Source organism: Sceloporus occidentalis, unplaced genomic scaffold, assembly GCF_023333645.1.
Source record: "Sceloporus occidentalis isolate IW3139 unplaced genomic scaffold, rSceOcc1.0.p SCAF_72, whole genome shotgun sequence".
In the NCBI taxonomy this organism is placed as follows: Eukaryota; Metazoa; Chordata; class Lepidosauria; order Squamata; family Phrynosomatidae; genus Sceloporus; species Sceloporus occidentalis.
Genome location: NW_028317052.1, coordinates 1,081,439 through 1,105,147, shown reverse-complemented (window position 1 = coordinate 1,105,147; position 23,709 = coordinate 1,081,439). Strand labels below are relative to the sequence as shown.

General features: G+C 41.1%; 1 protein-coding gene across 1 annotated transcript; it reads left to right on the top strand.

Moving 5' to 3' along the window:
- Nucleotides 1-249: 249 nt before the first annotated feature.
- Nucleotides 250-23,149, top strand: LOC149286060 (sedoheptulokinase-like). Its single transcript, XM_089494489.1, has 7 exons — nucleotides 250-393; nucleotides 4,387-4,528; nucleotides 6,327-6,510; nucleotides 11,279-11,431; nucleotides 11,947-12,122; nucleotides 13,096-13,296; nucleotides 22,755-23,149. Exons 1-7 carry the CDS (start codon nucleotides 250-252, stop codon nucleotides 23,147-23,149), a joined length of 1,395 nt encoding a protein of 464 aa, XP_089350615.1.
- Nucleotides 23,150-23,709: the final 560 nt, after the last annotated feature.

The following is a 23,709-nucleotide window of genomic DNA, read 5'->3' as shown; positions in this document are numbered from 1 at the left end:
TACGGTAGCGGCTAGTTCCTACCCAGTAGAAGGACTCTGGTGATGTCGGCAGACCATGTGACTGTTTGGTCACATGGTACACAGAACTACAGGAAGAAGAAGCAGCAGCAGCGCGGGACGTGCCCAAATGGTAGTGGCTAGTTCCTACCCAGTAGAAGGACTCTGGTGATGTCAGCAGACCATGTGACTGTTTGGTCACATGGTACAAAGTCTAAAATTTCGGCTTGAGCCGTGGCTGTCATTTAAACGATGGACGGGCAATCTCTGGTGTTGGGCATTGATGTGGGCACCTCTTCAGTAAAAGCCGTGTTATTGGACACCGGCTCGGGGCATGTGGTGTGCAGCCAGAGCCAAGATACTCATGCCGGGGTGCAGTGTGATTGGGGGTTACAGGTGAGGGGTGCCGGCTCAGTTTGACGTGCGTTATCGGGTGTAAACGTACTGTAGGTATAGCTGTGCCCAAATGTTGGTAAAAAGGACTATATTCACTAAATGGAGAGTTGGCAATTGTGGTTTCAACTCCTCCACTTCAGGGTTAACACTGACAGTCCTCCACAGAAAGAATGGGTGACCTGGCCCTGCATAATGCATAATTCAATAGGTGAGGATGCTGTAAAGAAACTTCACTGACTTTGCTACACACATGCACCCTTGCCTTGTGGAGAGCTGCCTGGTCCTGTCTCTCTATCGTTGCGCGGTCACATAATGCGAGCTCATGGATGCCGTACACCCGCCTCAGCACCCCCTTGTAGCCCGGGGGGGGGGGGGCGGACTGGGCAGGCCTAAATCCGGGCCGGTGGGCCGGACGGACGAGCATTCAATGCGGCTGCGGCCGCAAAGTTAAAAACTAAGCGGCCGCGAGCAGGATTGAATGCGGCCGTCATGCGTACCTGGCGTGGGGGGAGGGGGGCGGTCCGCCCCGGCTGCCGCTCATCTGAGGGGTGCCACCATGCCGGCACGCCTTCAGAAACGATGCACGCAGCACAACATTGAAGCCACGCCCACCGTCTTCCGTGCTCAGTGCACCGGAAGGACAGGAAGAAGAGGAGGAGGAAAAGTGAGAGTGAAAGAAGAAAAGGTAGGAAAGAGTGGATTAGTAAGTGTGTGAGAGTGATGGGTGTTATGCTGAATGTAAGTGTGTGAGAGTGATGGGTGTTATGCTGAATGTAAGTGTGTGAGAGTTATGGGTGTTATGCTGAATGTAAGTGTGTGAGAGTTATGGGTGTTATGCTGAATGTAAGTGTGTGAGAGTGATGGGTGTTATGCTGAATGTAAGTGTGTGAGAGTTATGGGTGTTATGCTGAATGTAAGTGTGTGAGAGTGATGGGTGTTATGCTGAATGTAAGTGTGTGAGAGTGATGGGTGTTATGCTGAATGTAAGTGTGTGAGAGTTATGGGTGTTATGCTGAATGTAAGTGTGTGAGAGTGATGGGTGTTATGCTGAATGTAAGTGTGTGAGAGTGATGGGTGTTATGCTGAATGTAAGTGTGTGAGAGTGATGGGTGTTATGCTGAATGTAAGTGTGTGAGAGTGATGGGTGTTATGCTGAATGTAAGTGTGTGAGAGTGATGGGTGTTATGCTGAATGTTTGTGAATGAGGGTTTCAGATGGCATGGATGTGTAAGTGTTGGGGGATAGCTTGGCATAGGGAGTCCGTAATCACATTCCTTTCATGCCCAGATTCCAGCATGTAGTGGCTGCCTAGGCATGATAGGAGTGTGATTGCTGTTATAAATTATTTTTTGGTCCAACTTCGGTGTGTTAACACTTTTATTGGACAGAATAATTCAATGACAGTATTAATATATATATATATATATATATATAATTGCAAACAGCAATCACACTCCTATCATGCTAAGTCAGCCAGCACATGCTAGAACCTGGGCATGATAGGATTGTGATTGTTGTTATATATATGTGTGTTTGTGTGTATATATATGTTAATATTGTTGTTGATTTTTTTGTCTAATTTTGGTGTTACTTTTAATAAAGTATTTTAAAGTTGTTGTTTTTTTTTTTTTTTCAGTTTTGGCCAAGTGAATGCTGAATTTTTAGTTTCAGTCCAGAATTTTCATTTCGTTGCATCCCTACTATATACTATGCCAGTCACTAAAGTGGTAAGCCTACACCACATCAATGTTTGGCTTAGTATATAGTGATAGGGGTTGTCAGTGTCTGGCTCAATGTATAGGCACACATTGACGGTGGTACCGCATAATCCCTAAGCATATAATGATAACAAATATGCTGTACCCCTGTCAATGTTTGCCTAACCATAGAAACTATGCAGTTTTAAAGTGTGTGTGTGTGGGGGGGGTGCCACATACAGGGTCTGCCACAGGTGCCAAATACTGTAGGTACGCCCCTGCATCATGCGGCTGTCAGACCCAATGGCCATGCCTCAGCTCCTCTTCCCACGTCATAAAAGTGGTGGGATGAAGAGCTGAGGCATGCGGTGCGTGCACGCCGGCCACTTTAATTTCATTAGGCGCTGGTGGAGTGACTGCCGCACGACGGCCGCTTTCAATGTCGCTCGCAGCCGCTTTGATGGTGCAACGGGCCAGTTGACTAGACTTGCCCCCCAGGCCTTAGCCTGCCAGCCCTCCCCTGGGGGGGGGCACCTTCCTTGCTGCCTGGGGGTGCTGAGGCGGGTGGAGGACATCCAGCTGCCCATGTTATGTGACTCTGTGCCAATAGAGAGGCGGCAGCAGACAGCCCGCACACAGGTCAACGCGAGTTAGGAGCCAGAAAAGAGAGAGAGTGTGTGTGTGTGTGTTATATGTGTGTGTATGTATGTCAGCGTGTATGGTGTTGGTGTGTTTGTCAGCATATAATTTTAGCATATGTCTGTCACCGTATGATGCTAGAGTGTGTTAGCGTATGTTACAATTGTTAGAAATGTATTATTTACCAATTAACCGTTAACTTGATTTGCTACTAATTTAATGTATTAATTTATCAGCTTAGTAAATGGGTTAATGTTTTCACCAATTTATCAATTCTTTATTATCATTAAAATATATTTGGCAAATAATGTTTTTTGTATTATTCAATCATTTTTTTATGTATTACATATTTTGTAATTACAATTTATTTACTATTTTTGGATTGTGGAGAATCCCCTTTGAGGGCAGATATCACTGAAACTTTAACTACATGGAAATAAAAACATGATCGTGGAAAAAAAACCTGGCTCCTACATTTTTAGACTGGCTTTTAATTACGAACCAAATTTGCATATAGATAATGTATGCTGCGTATCATACCCTTCTGCCCTGCATGATACTTTTGTTCCTCATCCCCTGGTTAAAATGTCATTTTATGGGGATAGTCAATACCTCTCCATAACGTGTATTGTATAATTTATTCTGGGTAATTAACCCCTTGCATCGCGCTGCATACATTGTATTGGTAAACCCCAACTGTTGCATTGTTGGTGACCCCATGTCACACTCGCTGTGGGGACAGAATACTTGAAATCAAAGCTGTGTAATTTGTTGGCGCTTAAAAAGTAAAAGATAATTATACCAGGGTTAGCCAACAGGTGGCGCTCTTTGTCATTACATTATTAGTATTAGAGACAGTGCTGGATCTAGTAATCCCGTTTAGTTTTGAAGAAATGCTGCGGTTTATTTTTTCCCCGGTGCATTCTTTATTTACAGACTTGTAGGTTGCTAATGTTTTTGTGATATGGAGTGACTGTCCCTGTTCAAATGCCACAAAAAAGCTGATTCTTCATCGCAGTGCTAATGAAATCCTGCCTTAATTAAATATCTTCATGTAGTTTTCCTGGCTCAGAGGGTTTTTGTGGGTGGTTATCACAAGGCGGCGGTAGGATAAGGAGCAGGGGTGTTTGTCTAGTAGATTGTGCTAATGTAACCGAGACAGAACACATATGCATTGGCTCATACGCAGCTTTCATATTTCATATTGACTGGTACAAAGGTTTTATCTGATTACGCAAGAGTACTACATATAATCAAATGTTTTAAGATATAATATTTTGGGATTTTAACACTTTTTCTGCAAATAAAGGAAACTAATGTTAAAAAATTAAAACGTCGGTTACTTGTTGCAGCTTAATGGGACACAAAGTCATTATGGTGTCTTAAACGTGTATTATGTCACTGTGCAAATGCATGTTAGGATTCATCAGATTCCCCTACTATGTTCCGGTATTTTGTGCGCACCCAACTTAACTAATTGTCATTCGGCCGTACACATCTCGTGCTCAGGGGTGCTTTTGTGTGAGGTCCAGTGGGGTAATTGCACAATGGAGGGTGTTGTACACAACTCTGGAGCTGCAGCTTCTCCTAAAGATGCAATTGAGCGTCTCTCTAAATATTGTGACAGTGGACTATAGAGTATTTACTTGTCTTCCAGGGAAAAGAACAGAATGTCAGCCGGATAATACAAGCTCTGAATAACTGCCTCGCTGCTTTACCCAGAGAGAACCTGAAAAGAGTTTCACGTATTGGAATCTCCGGACAGATGCATGGAGTTGTGTTCTGGAAAGCAAACCAAGGTGTACCGTTTGAGTGATACGAGTACAAACTATTAGGCATTCAGTACAAGACATTCTAGTGCCATGATGAGTACTTGATACAGTGTCAGGCAGTGAATTTCCTCTTGTGTTAAGAGCTGTAGCACACCCAAAATATTTATTTATCAAGTATTTTGTGCAAAGTGAAGCCAACCTACAAATAACACATTGCTCAGTGATACGCAGTGCTAACAAAGGAAAACTTTAATATCCCTTTCAAATTATTTTCTTACCCTTGTAAATGTATAGATCTGTTCCAGAATCTTTTCTCCCTGGAGGCTTGGTTTAGCCAAAGAAATCTCCTGCTTCTAGTGTGCATGATTGGCATACTCACTGCCGGCAAACACCAGCACCAGCTTGCATGAGTTCCAAAGGGTCTAATGACTTCCCCTTCTGCATATACAAAAAGCATTCCCATTTACTACAAGTGACTTCCCATTTTTGGTGATGAATGCATGTTTGAGGTACTTTAGTATGTTAGTATGGATCCTTTGTCAATGATACAGATAAGGAATTTAAACTGTCCCTTTAAAAGCTGTTACTGAGACTTGGGTTAACAATGTGAGCCTAGAGTAAGTGTGTGTGTACTAAAGGTTTTAGACTAGAAGTGTATTCTAAATTTATAGTAACTAGCTTGGAGAACAGTTACTACCACAGTTACCACAAGAGGTCCACCTGTAGAGACAGCAAAGTTGGTGTTGAAGTACCGGTACTATCTGTGCAATGTTTCCACGGTATACATTAAGCTAGTTGATGTGGAAGGAAATTATTATTGTTTTATATAGTGCCATCAAATTCCATAGCACTGTACAAATCCCCTTTTTTTAAATTGTATTAATAAAAAATGTAATTTATAAACATGGTATAAAAACAGTTTATTTTTTTTTGAATGTGGCACTCACGGTGAATGAGGTGTAAAGGAAGAATCTGCTTAAAGGGACATTAAAATCTCCCATGCTGTCCCACCAATGAAACATATATTACTTTAAAGTGCACTCTACAGCTGTGGGAAATAAAAGGCATTCTGTGTGCTCCATTGAAATCGGTGGGAATGCTTTCTGCCTGTGTATACAGAATTGATCACCCTGGAAATCTCATGAGAGCCAGTGGTGGAGCTGACTGGCAAACAGACCTCCACTGCAGCTCCCTCGTGGCCGAGGTGGCCTTGCCCACTCCCTCAGCTATTATCCTCCTCCAACAAAGGTGTGTATATTATGACACATAAATTGTTGGGGGAGTATATAGTCCATACAATCCAAGACATACATAGTCACGTATATCGCAATTAAAACTGGAAAAGGAGCTAGTATCCTTACCTTTTAGCTATGATCAACTCACTGATACAATGATGTCATACTTTTACCTGTTCTCATGAAAATAGTGCTACATGTGTGGATTTATGCACAAAAACTTAGAAATTGCAATGTTCGTACTTTCCTTATATTACAGCCAATAAAGTGAGCCTTTATCTTGATGTCCCATTGCTGCCTCCTTAAGGTGCATCTGTTCTACTGGGAAGTTCTTTGCATCTGGCACAGTGAATTCTACCTTCTAAACTTGTAGTTACTTATTCTTTTTAATAGTATTATTCCATTAAAAACAAACAAAAAAAAAAACATTTTAATGGACTAGTTATCCCATTTAATTTTTCTGCCTCAGAAGCCTAAATATTTTTTCCTACACCTCCAGGACAGCCTAGTTTACCTTAAAGAAATAGAATTTATTTTACATAGAAGCAAAACTACATGGCTGCTCCTAACCTTTTGTATTCTTTTTAAAGGCTGCCACTGGGTAAACAGTGGAGATTTGAGAATTTTTGAGCCGAGAGAAGCCAGTCACCTTGTTACTTGGGAAGATGGCCGTTGCACCACTGAGTTCCTGTCTTCTTTGCCTCAACCACACTCACATCTCTGTGTGGCGACTGGTTTTGGGTGCGCGACTATCTTCTGGTATTTACAAAACAGGTACCTTTTATTTTTTTTGCTTTTTGATTAAAGGGCATATATTTTTCTAAAGTTACTAATCTCTATATGTCTTTTTTTGTATATATCTTTGCATTTACCTGTTCATTTTTAGGGTTAATTTATTGTGGTTACATGCCGGTAGGTACAAATTGCTTTCTTCCTGAGGTTGGTGTTCCTTAGAGAATGTCCTATTGGACTGAATCCCCTAAATTGCTATAACGGTTAAATACTAGACACTTCTGTCTTTCATAGATAAACCTGCATATATCGATCAAAGCCATTATTACTCCCTTGATAACACTTTTTAAAAGTGCTATATATTTTTTGTTTACAGCTGCTCAGCTCATTGAGGTTAAAGATGAATGATTCATGTCTGTAGCCATGCATATTTAATATGAGCTGAGACCCTAATCTATTAGCTGTACAGCATTAGATTTATCACTGACCGCAAAAACACTATATGATGGAAAAGCATTTTGGATAAATAGGCCACAAGTAAGAAAATCATTTGTTAACGTAAAAAGAAATTATGTATAATAATTATGTCTAATAATGGAAATATCCTGAAAAGGGTAATATGTTGTAAAAAGGCTGAAATGCTTCTTTGGCATGTCATAGGCTAGTTTAAAGGGACAGTTTAGTGTCCCTGACACCCACCCTATAGTAAAATGCATATTAATGTACTCTGTGGATAGGGAAAAAAACTAAACAAAAGCACTTACCTGCCACAGAGGAGGTGACCCTGCTAAAGCAGCCGTCCTCCTCCTCTATGGTCCCATTGCTTTTGCCACTGGGTTGACTACTTGAAGTCAGCGGGAGTTCTTTCCACTCCTGCGCACAGCGGTGAGAACAGACCCCCTGCCCACAGTGTTCGCCAAGCCAGCACTGGAGCTGACTTGCAGTAAGTATTGGGGCACCTAACCATTACAGCAACAGGGACTTTTATAACATCACATTCTAAATACAGTCATTCATATGTAGTTGGATCCACCTTTGCTGCCATAACAGCTTCCATTCTTCTGGGAAGGCAATCTCTGTTCCAGTTCATACCAGATGTGTTTGATAGGGTTGAGGTTAGGGTTCTGTGCGGCCAAGTTCTTGTACACCAAATTCATCCAACCATGTCTGTATGGACCTTGCTTTTATGCGCCGGGGCACAGTCATGCTGGAATAGAAAAGGGCCTTCCCCAAACTGTCCCCACAAAGTTGGAAGTAGAGCATTGTCCACAATGTCTTGGTATGCTGAAGCAATAAGATCTCCCTTCACTGCAGTGGCGACTCTAGAAACAATATATAGGGGGGGCACACAAGATACCACAGTCAAACTGGGGGGGCATTAATAATTTCCACCATTAAATCATACCACTGAAAAAACTCACACACACACACACATATATATATATATATATATATATATATATATATATATATATATATATATATATATATATATATATATATATTGCCAAAAGTAATGTGCTATGGAATGATACTTTTGTTATTGGACAATACAATACTTGATCATTCAACATGGGAAGCCTGAAGCCACAATTTACTACAACTAATCCTTGAAATCCTTTAAACACAATACCTTAACTTTTCCACTAAATGATTTCAGGGCCTAATATTAGTCCCTGCTGCCTATATATATATATATATATATATATATATATTAGACCCTGCTGCCGATAGCAGGTATAGATTAACACACAAACCCAGCTTTGCATGTATAGATCAATTGAAATTCACTTGTGATCTCAGCACTGAAGGTATATATCAAATAAACAGAATCAGACATACAAATCCTGTATTTGCAGGTATACAATAATAATATATGAAATGTAGCATTGCAGGTATAGATCAAATCAATACATGGAAACAGCATTGCAGGTATTAATCAACTGAACAAGACATACAAACCCTGTATTTGCAGGTATACATAAATAATGTATGGAAACAGCATAGCAGATATGGATCTACAGAAGAACACACAAACCAAGCTTTGCAGGTACAGATCAATTGGAATTCACATAAAAACACGGCATTAAAGGTATATTTAAACCCCATAAATTACAGGGATAGATGACAGGTTGCACACCCCAACCACGCTGCCCACATAGAACCTGGCCAGCACCCAGATAACACACATAAGATTTGTCATTTTTGTCCCATATACACCCTGCCTGTGCCATCCTGTTCCCCAAGGCTCAAACATCCACAATTATACATCTATGATACACACAATCACATTAACTCATGCTCTCCCTCATTCAGACAAATCATCTACATATTAACTCATGCTCTCCCTCATTCAGGCAATTCATCCATTTTAAGAAACTACGCCCCTTGGAGCTTCAAATGAGGGGCTACATGTATTTCTAGGACAAAAGTTGAGTGCACAAATAATGATGGAATATGTCGCTTTGGCTTGAAAATGTTTTTTCTAACCATAACGACATGTTCATTTGTGTCTTGCGCACTCCAGGTTTGTACTAGAAACACATGCAGCCCCTCATTTGATGCGCCAAGGGATGTCGTTTTTACAAATGTGTCCTTTTTGTGCCATAATTTAACTTTCTACGTGAGCAGTAATGCCACGTCAAGGCTTCAACCCTAATTACTGATCATTCAAACGCCTTTCATATCTCCATTCACTCACAGAAGCACACGCCATTCTTTCCATACATTTACTCACAGTAGCACACACACCATTCTTTCCCCTTACAATCCCTTACAAGAAAAAATCAATTTTACAGCAAAAATAAGTTTTGCAGTAAAAATGCAAGGCGCTCCAGGGATGATATGGTTACTCACGTACCGCACAGGCTAAATGGCGGATTTTAATAATATTTGCAGTTCATCAGGATTTCAAAAATTGCCTCCCTCTACCGTTGGCTAAATTTAACCCCATGATCAAAGGGATCATAGGATTAAAAATTAGTATCGGCCATTTTTAAAAAGGGAATGTGACTTTTAATAGCTATATGATCGCTGTGGTAACATTGGCTAGAATTTTTTTTTTTTTAAAGTTAAACTACTTTATGTTTAAATAATTTAATTTGGGGGTCTCTAGGCAATTTTGATCTTTTTTTATCTGCCTTTAGAGACCACCAAATCATTTTTTTAACATTTTTTTTTTTTAACTTAATATTTTTTTATTCTTTTTTTACAATCTATATACCATTGGAAAGGTGATTACCTTTCCAATGGTATATGTTGGGGGTATGTAGCTGCTTAGATGCCTGAGATGCAGGCATCTAAGCAGCATGCCCCCATACCTCTTTAACTGACAATTGTCATTTGTTAATAAAGTTGCGCGAGACGTCACCGGGCAGATCGGGCCCCGGTGATGCCCTTCAGTGTGAGGGGCAGATCGCCGGGGTAGGTGGTGATGGAAGTCCACAGACCTCCATCAAGGTAAGATAGTGCTAGTGACGGCATGGTGCCGTCGTTAGCACCTGACTGGGACTGCTAGCGACGGCACCATGCCGTCGTTAGCAGTCAAGGACTGTCCTGGGTGGTTACAAATTCGGCGGGGGGGCAACAGGGGGGGGCAAGGAATAACCTAGGGGGGGCAATTGCCCCCCCCTTGCCCCCCTGTAGCGACGCCACTGCTTCACTGGAGGTAAGCGTTCTCCTGGCATCAGCCAAACCCGGACTCGCCCATCAGACTGCTGTACAGAGAAGCTAGATTCATCACTCCATAGAACAGGTTTCCACTGCACCAGAGTCCTGTGGTGGTGTTCTTTACACTACTTGATCCGATGCTTGGCATTATACTTGGTGATGTGAGGTTTGCATGCAGCTGCTCGGCCATGAAAACCCATTCCACAAAGCTCCCGACGCACGTTTTTTGTGCTGAACGGAATAGAATCAGCAGATTCTTGGCGACTTTTATACACAATGAGCCTCAGTGGCTGCTGTTTCTAAACGCTTCCACCTTACAATAATACCACTTGCAGTTGACCGCGGAATATCTAGCAGGGATGACACTGAGCCCTTCAGAACGACCTTTTTTTTTTCTCACAAATGTTTGTAAATGCAGACTGCATGGCTAGGTACTTTTGTACACCTGTGCAGTGGGTCTAATTGAAGCACAATCTCATGCATTTGCAAAATAGACAATACCGCTGTCGTATGCATTAAAGTGCAGATAATGGCCGGAGTTTCCCTTTAAAGGTTGAACCAATTTTCTTTTAGCTTGTTTGTTTTCTTTGTCGTGTTTGCTTTATGTGCAGTTAAAATGACTATTATTTCACTTGTCTATTTCACTTTTATGCAGTTCGGTAACATTTACATGAAATCATTTTATTTCTAGTAAGCTTATTTTTCACGATATGTGACGTATTATCATCCGCACAAATTTTCTTTAAAAGTACTGTCCCACATACACAAGACATTGATTGTACTCTTTAGTATTTTAGGCAAATAAATCTTATCTGTCATTTTATTCTTTCCAGGTTATATGGTAACAACCACTCATAGCCTTATTTCGTGCCATGAAAAATGGTCAATAAGGAACATTTTTACATTAAAGAAATATTTCCAGGAAGAGTTTGGGCATTCAGCAATAATACAAATTGTTTGTTATGCTGCAGTATATTAGAAAGTTGAAAAATGATTCAGCGTGTGTTTGTGTTTCTCCAATTTTATGTTATTTTCCTTTTAATAATTTAATGTTTCACTTTTCAAAGTAAAACATTCAAATTAAACTAGAGCATGATATAATGATCTTTGAGTTATTAGTCATATAGCTTTTTTTAAACAGGCAAGATTTCCTTCAGTGTTACGATGCTGCAGGTACCATTCAGGACTATGTTGTTTCAATGCTATGTGGACTTGAAAGGCCTAAAATGTCTGTCCAGAATGCTGCTAGCTGGGGATATTTTAACACCAGGACCAAAACTTGGAACGTTGACTTGTAAGTTCTCATTCTCTTACTTTCCTGTATTTATTTTGTATGTATTTCTGTATTCATATATGACAGTTAACACATCTTGCGTCTGTGGTGCTCTAGAAGGTGCCTTACCCGTTTCCCTTGCTCTGTGTTTCCATATTGAGAAGAAGAGGCACTACTTGTGATTCTGGGGTCCAAGGGGAAAGCACAAACTTTAGTTCATTACAGAACTGTACCAAAGGTGAGGCACTTGTCTCCGGCTTAGCTGTGAGGGGGCGCCTGATGCTCAATGAGCAGTTGCAGGACCATTGATCTCCCTCTAACCAGCCCAACATTAACAGAGAGCAAGGTCTGTCACTTGAAACCTTGACTTCTGTGCTCCTTATCACTGTATACCCAAACTTATCCTCTCTTTTTTTATAAAAAAAGATGTTTTTTATTCAGCTGAATAAATGTGTAATTTATAAAAAAAAATAAAATTCTATTATAGCACCATTTTGAAGTCCAAATTAGATGGTTATATCTTTGTCTTGTTCCAGATTAGAAGCCTCACGATTTCCCATAGTTTTGCTTCCTGATATTGAGGATTCTGGATGTATAGCTGGGAAGTTGTCTTGTGAATGGTGTGGTATCTCACAAGGGACAGAAGTCGGAGTCGCCTTGGGAGATTTTCAGTGTTCCGTTTATTCTTCTGCTTCTGAGAGCACAGATGCAGGTAGGAATATCATGCTTATATTGTGTCCTACTGGTATGTTTACAAAAGTAGTATGTAGTAGTGTATTGTAAAATGTAAGTACTGTTCATGTTTATGTGCTTCTTTTTATTCAGTTTAAAGGCATGTTAGTATATATGACCAGATACCCACAATGTATATACTAGTTATCGAGATGCAAAAAATTTACCTTCCGGGTTTTTTGGAAGAGCTTTCAGAAGTATCAGCTTCCCTTTGTCCCTAAGTCCAAAGCCATACTAAACAGAACGATAAAACCACCTTTACAGCCCCAGTTTCTACCCAATCTGCACTAAACAAAGCATTGACCTTAAACACAATCATCTAAAAACACTGTTGGCTACATTAAACAAAAATTATACAGGAACAAGATTACTACAACGAATATAACATAAGCACTGAGAACACCCCTCAAACTTGTCAATGGAATATCAATCATAGAACAGACCAATTTCAAACTGGGACTAACCATATAACATATGTAAACACACATGTAATAGCAGTAGCTTTCAACACAGAGTTCATAAAAACTGAAAAGCTATTACTCTTGAACACACTTCAAGAATTACTAAATGTTATTCCAAAATATAAAGGTACCACCACATTCTTCAGTGGCTTTTTTCATTTATACCAGTGAATTGGCACTATCTCTCGTTTGTTTTGAATACTTGTATAAAACGTTAAGCGTTAAAATGGGCAGACTAGATAGGCCGATTCGTTCTTATCTGCCGTCGAATTCTGTTTGTATGAAATGCACATCCACAAGAATATAAAACTTTAGAATAAACTGCATTTGCGGACATTTTCCTTAAAAAACACCGCTTTGCTTGTTTACTCTTAAAAGTAGTGTAAAATAAATATAAGAATTGCTTGTGTTTGGATCTTAAAAAAAAAATCAGTTTCCCATTATGATGTTTTTTTGTTGTTGTTTTTTTCCCCAATCCATCTTTGAATGAAGTCCTTAATGTAAGCACATCGGCACAGCTGACATTTTCCATGCCAGAAGGTTTCCAGCCAGAAGACGTCCCTCGCTCTGGAGAAGCTGTAGCATATTTTCCCTACTTTAATAATCGTTACCTAGCAGTGGCAGCATCTTTGAATGGAGGAAATGTAGTTGCATCATTTGTTGCAATGTTGTCCCGATGGATTTCTGACTTAGGTAAGAAGCATAGTGAATTTCAGTAGTCCTGTATTAGTTTGTACTACCCAGCTCTTCAACCCTGAGTGGCCTACCCACATCCGGCCTTCCTTGTAAGCAGTGGCGACTCTAGAAACAGTATATAGGGGGGGCACACAAGATACCACAGTCAAACTGGGGGGGCATTAATAATTCCCACCATTAAATCATACCACTGAAAAAACATATATATTATATATTATATATATATATATATATATATATATATATATATTGCCAAAAGTAATGTGCTATGGAATGATACTTTTGTTATTGGACAATACAATACTTGATCATTCAACATGGGAAGCCTGAAGCCACAATTTAGTACGACTAATCCTTGAAATCCTTTAAACAACACAATACCTTAACTTTTGCGCTAAATGATTTCAGGGCCTAATATTAGATCCTGCTGCTGATATATATATTAGCCCCTGCTGCCCATATATATTAATATTAGCACCAGTTGCCGATATATATTAATATTAGTCCCTGCTGCCGATATATATATATATATATATATATATTAGACCCTGCTGCCGGTAGCAGGTATAGATCAACACATTAACACACAAACCCAGCTTTGCATGTATAGATCAACTGAAATTCACTTGTGATCTCAGCACTGAAGGTATATATCAAATAAACAGAATCAGACATACAAATCCTGTATTTGCAGGTATACAATAATAATATATGAAACGTAGCATCGCAGCTATAGATCAAATAAATACATGGAAACAGCATTGCAGGTATTAATCAACTGAACAAGACATACAAACCCTGTATTTGCAGGTATACATAAATAATGTATGGAAACATAACATACAGATGGATCTACAGAAGACCAAGCTTTGCAGGTACAGATCAATTGGAATTCACATAAAAACACAGCATTAAAGGTATATTTAAAACCCCCTAAATTACAGGCATAGATCACAGGTTGCACACCCCAAAGCAAGCCCTGGCGTCCACACTGTCCACATAGAACCTGGCCAGCACCCAGATAACACACATACGATTTGCCATCTTTGTCCCATGTACACCCGGCCTGTGCCATCTCGGTCCCCAAGGCTCAAACATCCTGCTAGTGCCATCTTTGCCCTTCCACAATTATACATCTATGATACACACAAACACATTAACTCATGCTCTCCCTCATTCAGACAATTCATCCACACATTAACTCATGCTCTCCCTCATTCAGACAATTCATCCATTTTAAGAAACTACGCCCCTTGGAGCTTCAAATGAGGGGCTACATGTATTTCGAGGACAAAAGTTGAGGGCACAAATAATGATGGAATATGTCGCTTTGGCTAGAAAATTTTTTTTCTATCCATAGCGACATGTTCATTTGTGTCTAGCGCACTCCAGGTTTGTACTAGAAACACATGCAGCCCCTCATTTGATGCGCCAAGGGGTGTAGTTCTTGCAAATGTGTACTTTTTGTGCCATAATTTAACTTCCTACATGAGCAGTAATGCCACGTCAAGGCTTCAACCCTAATTACTGATCATTCACACGCCTTTCATATCTCCATTCACTCGCAGAAGCACACACCATACTTTCCATACATTCACTCACAGAAGCACATACCATTCTTTCCCCTTACAATCCCAAAGAAATGATGGTAAAGGGAGAAAAAAAAAATCACTTTTACAGCAAAAATAAGTTTTGCAGTAAAAATGCAAGGAGCTCCAGGGATAAGATGGTTACTCACGTACCGCACAGGCTAAATGGCTGATTTTAATAATATTTGCAGTTCATCAGGATTTCCAAAATTGCCATGGGATTAAAAATTAGTATCGGCCATTTTTAAAAAGGGAATGTGACTTTTTTTATAGCTATATGATTGCTGTGGTAACGTTGGCTACCACAGTGATCATTTAGCTAGAATACTTAAACTTTTATTTTTTTTAAAGTTTAACTACTTTATGTTGAAATCATTTTTTTTACATTTTTTTTTAACGTAATTTTTTAATTATTAAATTATTAATTTATTAACGTAATTTTAATACAGGCATCTAAGCAGCATGCCCCCATACCGCTTTAACTGACAATTGTCAGTTATTAATAAAGTTGCGCGGTGACGTCATCGCGTCATTGCGCGTGCCGTCACCGGCCGGATCGGGTGGCCCTTCAGTGTGAGGGGCAGATCGCCGGGGTAGGTGGTGATGGGGGTCCACAGACCTCCATCAAGGTAAGATAGTGCTAGCGACGGCATGGTGCCGTCGTTAGCACCTGACTGGGACTGCTAGCGACGGCACCATGCCGTCGTTAGCAGTCAAGGGGACTGTCCTGGGTGGCTCCAAATTCGGCAGGGGGGCAAGGAATATCCTAGGGGGGGCAATTGCCCCCCCTTGCCCCCCTGTAGCGACGCCACTGCTTGTAAGAAGGATTATTATTATTTATTTTATATAGCGCCATGAAATTCCGTAGTGCTGTACAATGGGCAGACAGGACATAAGAAGTGGTATGTAACATAACACATTGACTTAAAGAGACAACAGGTGAGGAGGGCCCTGCTCAAACGAGCTTACAGTCTAGAGGGATTTAGGGTGTATTACACAATAGGTAAAAAGTAAAAGTGCCATTGTAAGGGATGGACCAGCCACACTAGTGTAAGTATTGCATTAGAGGGACTAGGAGAGGTGAGCTAAGGGAATATGTTATAGTGCAATATTATAAGCATCCTTAAAGAAGTGGGTCTTGAGGGATTTTTTGAAGGACCGAAGGCAGGGGGAGAGACATATAGACCGGGGGAGGGCATTCCAGAGGATAGGGGCAGCCCTTGAGAAATCTTGTAAGCGTGCATGAGAGCTAGGAATCAGAGGAGAGGATAGAAGGAGATCATTGGAAGAGCGGAAAGACCGGTTAGGAGACCAGCTAAGATAGAGTTACAGTAATCAAGACGGGAGATAATCAGGTATTGTACAAGAGCCTATGTGGCACGCTGTGTTAGGAAGTAACGGATGCGGGCAATGTTTTTAAGATGGAGACGACAGTTTTTAGAGACAGACTGAATGTAGGGGGGTGAACGAAAGGTCGGAGTCAAGGGTGACACCAAGACAGCGTGCATGAGTAGACGGGGAGATGATGGCATCATTAACAATGATAAGTCTGATCCGCTGAAATGTTCCCATTGTGCATCCCAATTGTTTTGAACTTTAATGTGATAAATTATCGGACATTGTGTCTCACTGAACAATCCTGGAATCTGTATTTACTCATCTCACTCTACCCACTGCATCTATGCAATAAATAGAACCTTTTTAGTTAATGATTGATATTGCTGCCAAAATTGTGTCCAGTTTTCAGTTTTTAACTCAAGAGAAATATTGGCAGAAGTCTATGATGCCATGAGTAATCTTACATTTTACAAATAAGGGATACCTCTAGGTAGTAAGTACATAGGGAAAACAAAAGCCTTTGATTCATTAATTACATAAATCCGATTTCTTAATGTTCCCAGCTTTGATCATATAATATAATCACATTGAAACAGGCCCGGACTGGCCATCGGGCACACCGGGCATTTGCCCGGTGGGCCGGGCCGCGGCAGGGCCGGATTGATTTAGGGGCTGATGGAGCTGCAGCTCCAAGCCCCTACCTTAAAATAGGCCCAGTCAGGACCGGACTGACTGGGCCTCTACGGCCGTCTATAACGCAGGGCAAAAGGGGCACCTGCCCCTTAACCCTGCAGCAGCTGCGACCGGGCCCGCCACTCTAGTGCAACCCCCACGATTAATTCCGCTGGGGCCCGCTACTTACTGGCTAGCCGAGGATGCCGGGGACGCAGGAATCCAAAAGAATCACGTGACGTACGTCACATGACCCTGCTGCGCATCTGCTTCCTCCTGTGCAGAAGAACAGGTTGGTCTGCGAGCGCCGAGCGGCACGTACTCTTTAAATCTTCAGTTGTTCAGGTAAGGGGAGGCTGCATGAAGGAGTGTTTGAGATTGAGTGAGTGAATTAATGAGTATCTGTGAAGGAGTGAGTGAATGAATGTTTGTGAATGAGTATATGTAAATGAGTGTCTGAATGAGGGAATTAATGAGTATCAATGTATGAATATCTGAATGAGTGAATGGATTATCTGTGAATTAGTGAGTAAATATTTGTGAATTAATATGTGTGTGTGTGATAGCATGGATGTGTAAGGGGGGCAAAGATATCACAGGCAGGCTGTTTTGGTGGCAAAGATGCCACAGGCAGGCTGTTTTGGTGGCAAAGATGCCCGCCTGTGGCATCTTTGCCACCAAAACAGCCTTGTTTTGGTGGCAAAGATGCCACAGGCGGGCTGTTTTGGGGCCAAAGATGCCGCAGGCGGGCTGTTTTGGGGCCAAAGATGCCGCAGGCGGGCTGTTTTGGGGCCAAAGATGCCGCAGGCGGGCTGTTTTGGGGCCAAAGATGCCACAGGCGGGCTGTTTTGGGGCCAAAGATGCCACAGGCGGGCTGTTTTGGGGCCAAAGATGCCACAGGCGGGCTGTTTTGGGGCCAAAGATGGCAAGTCCTATTCTTCCAATCTGGGTCCTAGGCAGGTCTGGGTGCCAGGTCTGATTTGATACTAAGGGGGGTGGCTGGCATAAATACACAATGTAGGGCTGGCTGACGGGGCAATACGCAAGGGTGTGGGGGCATTAATTCACAAGCGAGTGCTGGCTGGGGCATCAGTGCATCACATAAATCAATACTAAAGTGGGGCTGCTCTCTTGAGTGCATAAATACACGTGGGGGCTGGCAGCATCAATACACAAGAGAGCCAGCTGCGGCCATCACCTAAATCAAAGGGAAAGCGTCCGTGGAAACCCTCCGGATGCGGGTGTCAGTGTGGCAGAGCCTGTCCTGGTGTTTGTGTTTAGGTGTTGGTGTGGCAGAGCCTGTCCGTGTGTGTGTGTGTGTGTGTGTGTGTGTGACTGAGTGGGTGGCAGAGCCTGTCCTGATGTGTATTTAGTCATCTGTTTTCTGGCTCTTTACTTTCTGTAGGATTAAATTGAACTATTTAATTTTTACTTATCCAGAGATAAAACGCCCTCCTGAATTTGTCACTTCAGAGGTCAAAACATTCTAGGCCCAGCAAAAGTAAAGGTATTGTGTTATTTACTTTTATTTCAACCTGCGTATCTTATTAAAAAGGATTTGTGGCACTAGATTGTGGCTTCAGGGGTCCCGTGTATGATGACTTTTTTTAGTCACATTGCTCAGCCTAGAGGATTGGCTGAGCGCCGCAATTCAGTTGGCGTGGTCTGAGTTTCTTAGTTTGTGACTGGATGCGAGAGAGGATCCAGGTCCCCTGCAGTGCTGCGGGGAATTTGGATTTTAGTGCGCAACTTCCACTACTTCACTTCCATCTGCCCCAACAGGGGTTAATATATCAACAGAAGAAAAACAGGGCAAATAAGCGCCACTGGGTAAGCTTAGCCTGGAGTATTATCTTTATTTTTTTGCTTATTTGCCCCATGTTTCTTCTGTTGATATATTAACCCCTGGTGGGCAGATATAATTTTTTCGGGATCTATTAATTATGTGCATTCTTTAATTATTATTTTTTTTTTTTTTTAAGATGTAATATTTGATTTATTGCTTGTATTGTCCATATATTTATATATATTGATATTGTATTATGTATTATCCTCTATTTTTTTTTGTCTATTTATTAAAGCATATATTTTCATACCTATTTTAGTGCTGTCAGTTTTTCTTATATCTGGGGGGCATAAGACATATCTGGGGGTATAAGGCATATCGGGGGTAAAAGGCATATCACGGGACAGAGTGTCATATAGGAGGTATAAGGGATATCAGGGGGCACAGTTGCATCTCTGGCATATAGGAGGGTATAAGGCATTCCTGGGCAGTGTGGCAAGCTGGGGGCAGATGTGCATAACTGGGGGGCTGGTTGGCAAATAAAAAAAAATATAAACAAGAGGCATTTTTCTCATAGTTTTTACATTAACTAATATTTACTAGTAAAACTTTTTTTAGATCCCACGCACTTACGCTGCAGCCGGAAGGAGGTGTGGCTAGCAGCGGGCGTTGTCTGCGTCCATCGCGCAGACCTTCCCCGGCTGTCAGAGATCAGAGTTCCCCGCGCCGGTGCCAGTGCGGGGAACTCTGATCTCTGACAGCCGGGGAAGGTCTGCGCGATGGACGCAGACAAGGCCCGCTGCTAGCCACACCTCCTTCCGGCTGCAGCGTAAGTGCGTGGGATCTACACGCTGCCCCGGCTACATGACAGGGAAGTCAGAAGCACTGGTAAGTTGGGGGGGGCGGGGGAGTGTTAAATGGGGGCATAAGGCATTTCTGGAGGCAGAGTGCTCTGTGAAATGCCTTTTAACCCCCTTAATGCCACTCTGCCTCCAGAAATGCCTTTTTAACCCTCTATATGCCACTCTGCCTCCTGAATGCCTTAAACCTCCCTATATGCCACTCTTCCCCATAATATGCCTTTTAACCCTCTAAATGCCAGAGTGGCATATAGGGGTATAAGGAATTTCTGGAGGCAGAGTGGCACATAGGGGGTCAAAAGGTATATCATGGGGCACAGTGGCATATAGGGGGTAAAAGGCATTTCTGGGGCAGATGTGCATAACTGGGGGGCAGGTTGGAAACTAGAAGGAAATAAAACCAAAATATTTTTCTCAATCATAGCTTTTATTAAAAAAAAATTGTTTAGATGAATTAACATTTACTGGTAAAACTTTTTTCCTATAGGGTCGTATTATATTCAGGCTTTTTCTTTTTTTCCTAAATTAATATTCAGATTTGGGGGGTCGTCTTATAATCGAGCAAATACGGTATATATTTATGTAATGCTAATTGATTATAGTGACAAAAGCATGCTGAAATATAACTAATAGACAACAAGAAATGGTATATTATATTTGTCAGAATTTGGTTTAACAATAAATAAATAAATAAATAAATAAATAAAAATGGGCTGCTCAGTCTTAAATGCCCGGGCCTATTTTTTGTCCCAGTCCGGGCCTGCATTGAAATATATATGAAACAAGCTGAATTCGCAGTTTAAGTGTTTGTCTGGAGCCAAAAATATAGTATTTTCACATCAGCACCAGGTGCCCCTCTAGAAAGGGCGCAAGGGACACAGACTAGTGTGTTTGCATCATTGTATAGATCATCCCTCTAAAACAGCGATCGACAAGTTTGGTTGAGATCTAGGAGCCAGCGAGTGTGTTAGTGTATGGCAAGGCTTGACAAACCTGGCTTCTAACACCATACAGTAACAGATGCAAGCAGAATAAAATGCACGCACCTAATAAATTCCCTACGCTTTTTACTTGTAGGCAAACGGTTTGTCTAGTGCCACTTTCTAATGTATGAATAAATAAGGGAAGTTTACTCGATTATACCGTGCACATTATTTCCACACCTGGAAGCTCCCTTATCAGCTGCTAGTTCTGTCTAGGTTCACAAGACTAACCATGTCCCTTGAAAATATATATCCCCACCAATGTGTGTTGCTGGCCCTGCCCTGGGAGCTTCCCAGCTATGATAAGTTGGTACAAGTACTGATGTGTTGGGTAAAAATAACTGAAAAGTCTTTTTTCTTCTTCTACATTTTTTGGTGATTACCCAGGCTATTTGTAGGGACTTTTTCTTATTTTTTTGTGTTTCCGAAAGCTGAACTGAGGAGGTGCGTTTCTCACCCCTCTGGCATACAGAACTTAACTATATCATTCTGTAAGGCTTTTTAGTAACACAATTAGGGGAATTATCATGTATATTATCATGTGACTCTGATTTTTACTCTTTTGTTACATTTTCTAGTAATTCCAATCGGAATACTCGGAGACAACAACCTTGACATTTTGTGTTTTGTTTGTCATAATACCCAAAGGATTAGGCAAATCTGCAGATTCAAAAGCAAAATTGTTTTCTGTTACAAGGAAACCCACAGGAATGCTTTTTACCATAAAAGAGAAGAGAACAGAATTCAGTTGTTGTCTGCACAACACATCAGCTAATGACTTCAGGAAATGACAAATGCCCTGAGATCAGTCTGCACTTATCTAATTGTGTTATTGTGTTTTAATTTACCAGTAGGGCTTGTTGTATTTTTGTATACAGAGGAAAAAACTCTTTAGACATGGATGGCAAAGCTTTTTGGGTAGCTAAAGATAAAAATGTATGTATATATACATATGAGACATTTGGTGCTATCTTTATTTTGTATGATATATTATTTTTCCACCCACAATGTCTCCACCACTGATGTTCAGAAAAGACAATTTAATAACGGTCCGGACAAGGGTCGGGCTGGCCCAGAGGGCAGGGTCACAATTACAAAATTGTTTACAAAGCACCGGTAATAATTTTGGACCAGCTCGGCCATCTGGGGAAACAGGAAGGCAGCAGGGTCAAGTAATACAAGGTTACTTGGTAATAGCGATTCTGCTTGCACAGTGTGCAAGCACCAGAAAGAAAGATGTGAGTGAGGTCAGGGATGATGGTGGGAGGGAGCATTATGTATGTATGTTAGGATGAGAGCATATGTATAAGTGTGTGTGTGTGTGTAAGCATGAATGTGTGATTGTGTGAGCATGTGTGTGAGCATGAGTGTGTAAGTGTGTGTTTACTAAAGTGTGTAAGTGTTATATATATATGTGTGTGTGTGTGTCAGTGTGCATATGGAAGGGGGTGAATGAGCCTTGCTTGTCCACCTGATCAGGAGAAATGTAAAAAAAACCCAATTAAAAATAAATGCATAAATTAAAAAAATTATTCGCTCAGAGGCTTTTTTTTTGTTTTTTTTTTTGTTTTCTTGAGCCCCTCTGTAGCCTTCTCATTAGTCTACTATGGTATTACAGGCAGGCAACACGAGCCATTTACTTCTGTGTATTAGAGCTTTATAATTGTGTAAAAGATGCTCTGTGGATTCTTCACAATTAACTTGCACAATGATACATTTATGCACACACTATCTCACAGAAGTCAAGGGCAAAATTTGGAAAGGAAGGCAAACCCAGTATTAACCCCTGCTGTGGGGGACTCTCACCAAGTCCATCAGCCTTCACCTCATGCTGCAGGGATGGCCAGGTTGTTGGAGCACTTGCTCCCATCTGGTCTCTGAGTTAGAAGATACCACCCCTACTTGACAGTCATAACTGCTTGGATAGCAAGCTTGTGATATTCCCATGACAGGGAACTCACCTAGTCCAGTGCCACTTTCCCTGCACTACAAATCTGCACAAAACATTTGTTTTTACTCCCCAAGGCAGAAATGGCTTTTAAAGAATTGGGACTTCTTGGTTTTACTCAAATCTGCATCAAACCGTCTTTTTATTTTTAACAAATTTTGTGATGATTGGTTTCATTTTGTTAGCACAAGGATTTTTAACTGTTACCTAAAATGCTGTAACATTCATAAAAGTATCCACCAACAGCTTTGTTTCTTTTTTCTCTTCTCTGTTTTGTAGGTCTAAATATTCCCGACTCTGAAATATATGCCCAGGCGATTAAAGCTGCATTGTCTCAAAGTGAGACGTGTCTTACGGTTTGTCCAACACTCTTTGGTGAGAGACACACACCCAACAGCCACGCATCTGTGTCAAACATTGCAGCCACTGACCTTTCACTGGGTCATGTGACTAGAGCTCTCTGCCGCGGAATCATAGAAAACTTGCATGCTATGCTGCCTTCCCATCGACTTCAGGAATATGGGGTAAAAAGGATAATTGGAAGTGGCAGCGCACTGGCCCGAAACGAGGTGTTAAGGCAGGAAGTAGAGAAGATATTCCCATTCCCTTTGGTCTATGGAAATGATGTAGACTCAGCATTAGGTGCAGCCTTGGTGATGATAAAACATAGGTAGAATTATTTCCTATAATCACAAAAATATTTTATAAATTTAAAATATTGATTTAGAAATAAAGTAATACAATGTAAATTACTAGTGTTTTATTACACGTCATTTCCAAATCGGTCTCTTGGCTGCAAGGAAAGGACACTTTGATGAATAGACGTACTATTTAATTCAATAAATTTATTTTACCAAAATCCTATCGATAATTGTTTGTATATGTGAGATATATACTGTATGTATGTATGTGTGTGTGTGTGTATATATGCCCGTTGTGCCACGAATCAGCCCACCATACATGCCCATCTTTTCCTGAACGCATATTCATTATAAAAATACAAATATGATTCAAATGTGGTTCAACATAAGTAAATTTAAGAGCAACAAAGAATGGTAAAAAAAAGCAAAACCTAATGTCCCCCTGATGCTCAGCCAGTTAAATGTCCCCCATGATACTGGCTGAGGATTATGGGAAGTATAGTACACAGCAGCAGGAAAATTTTAAAGGCTAATATGAGTACCCTAACAGGATCATACCTTAAAGTGGGCTGATTGGGGACAGAGCTGACACT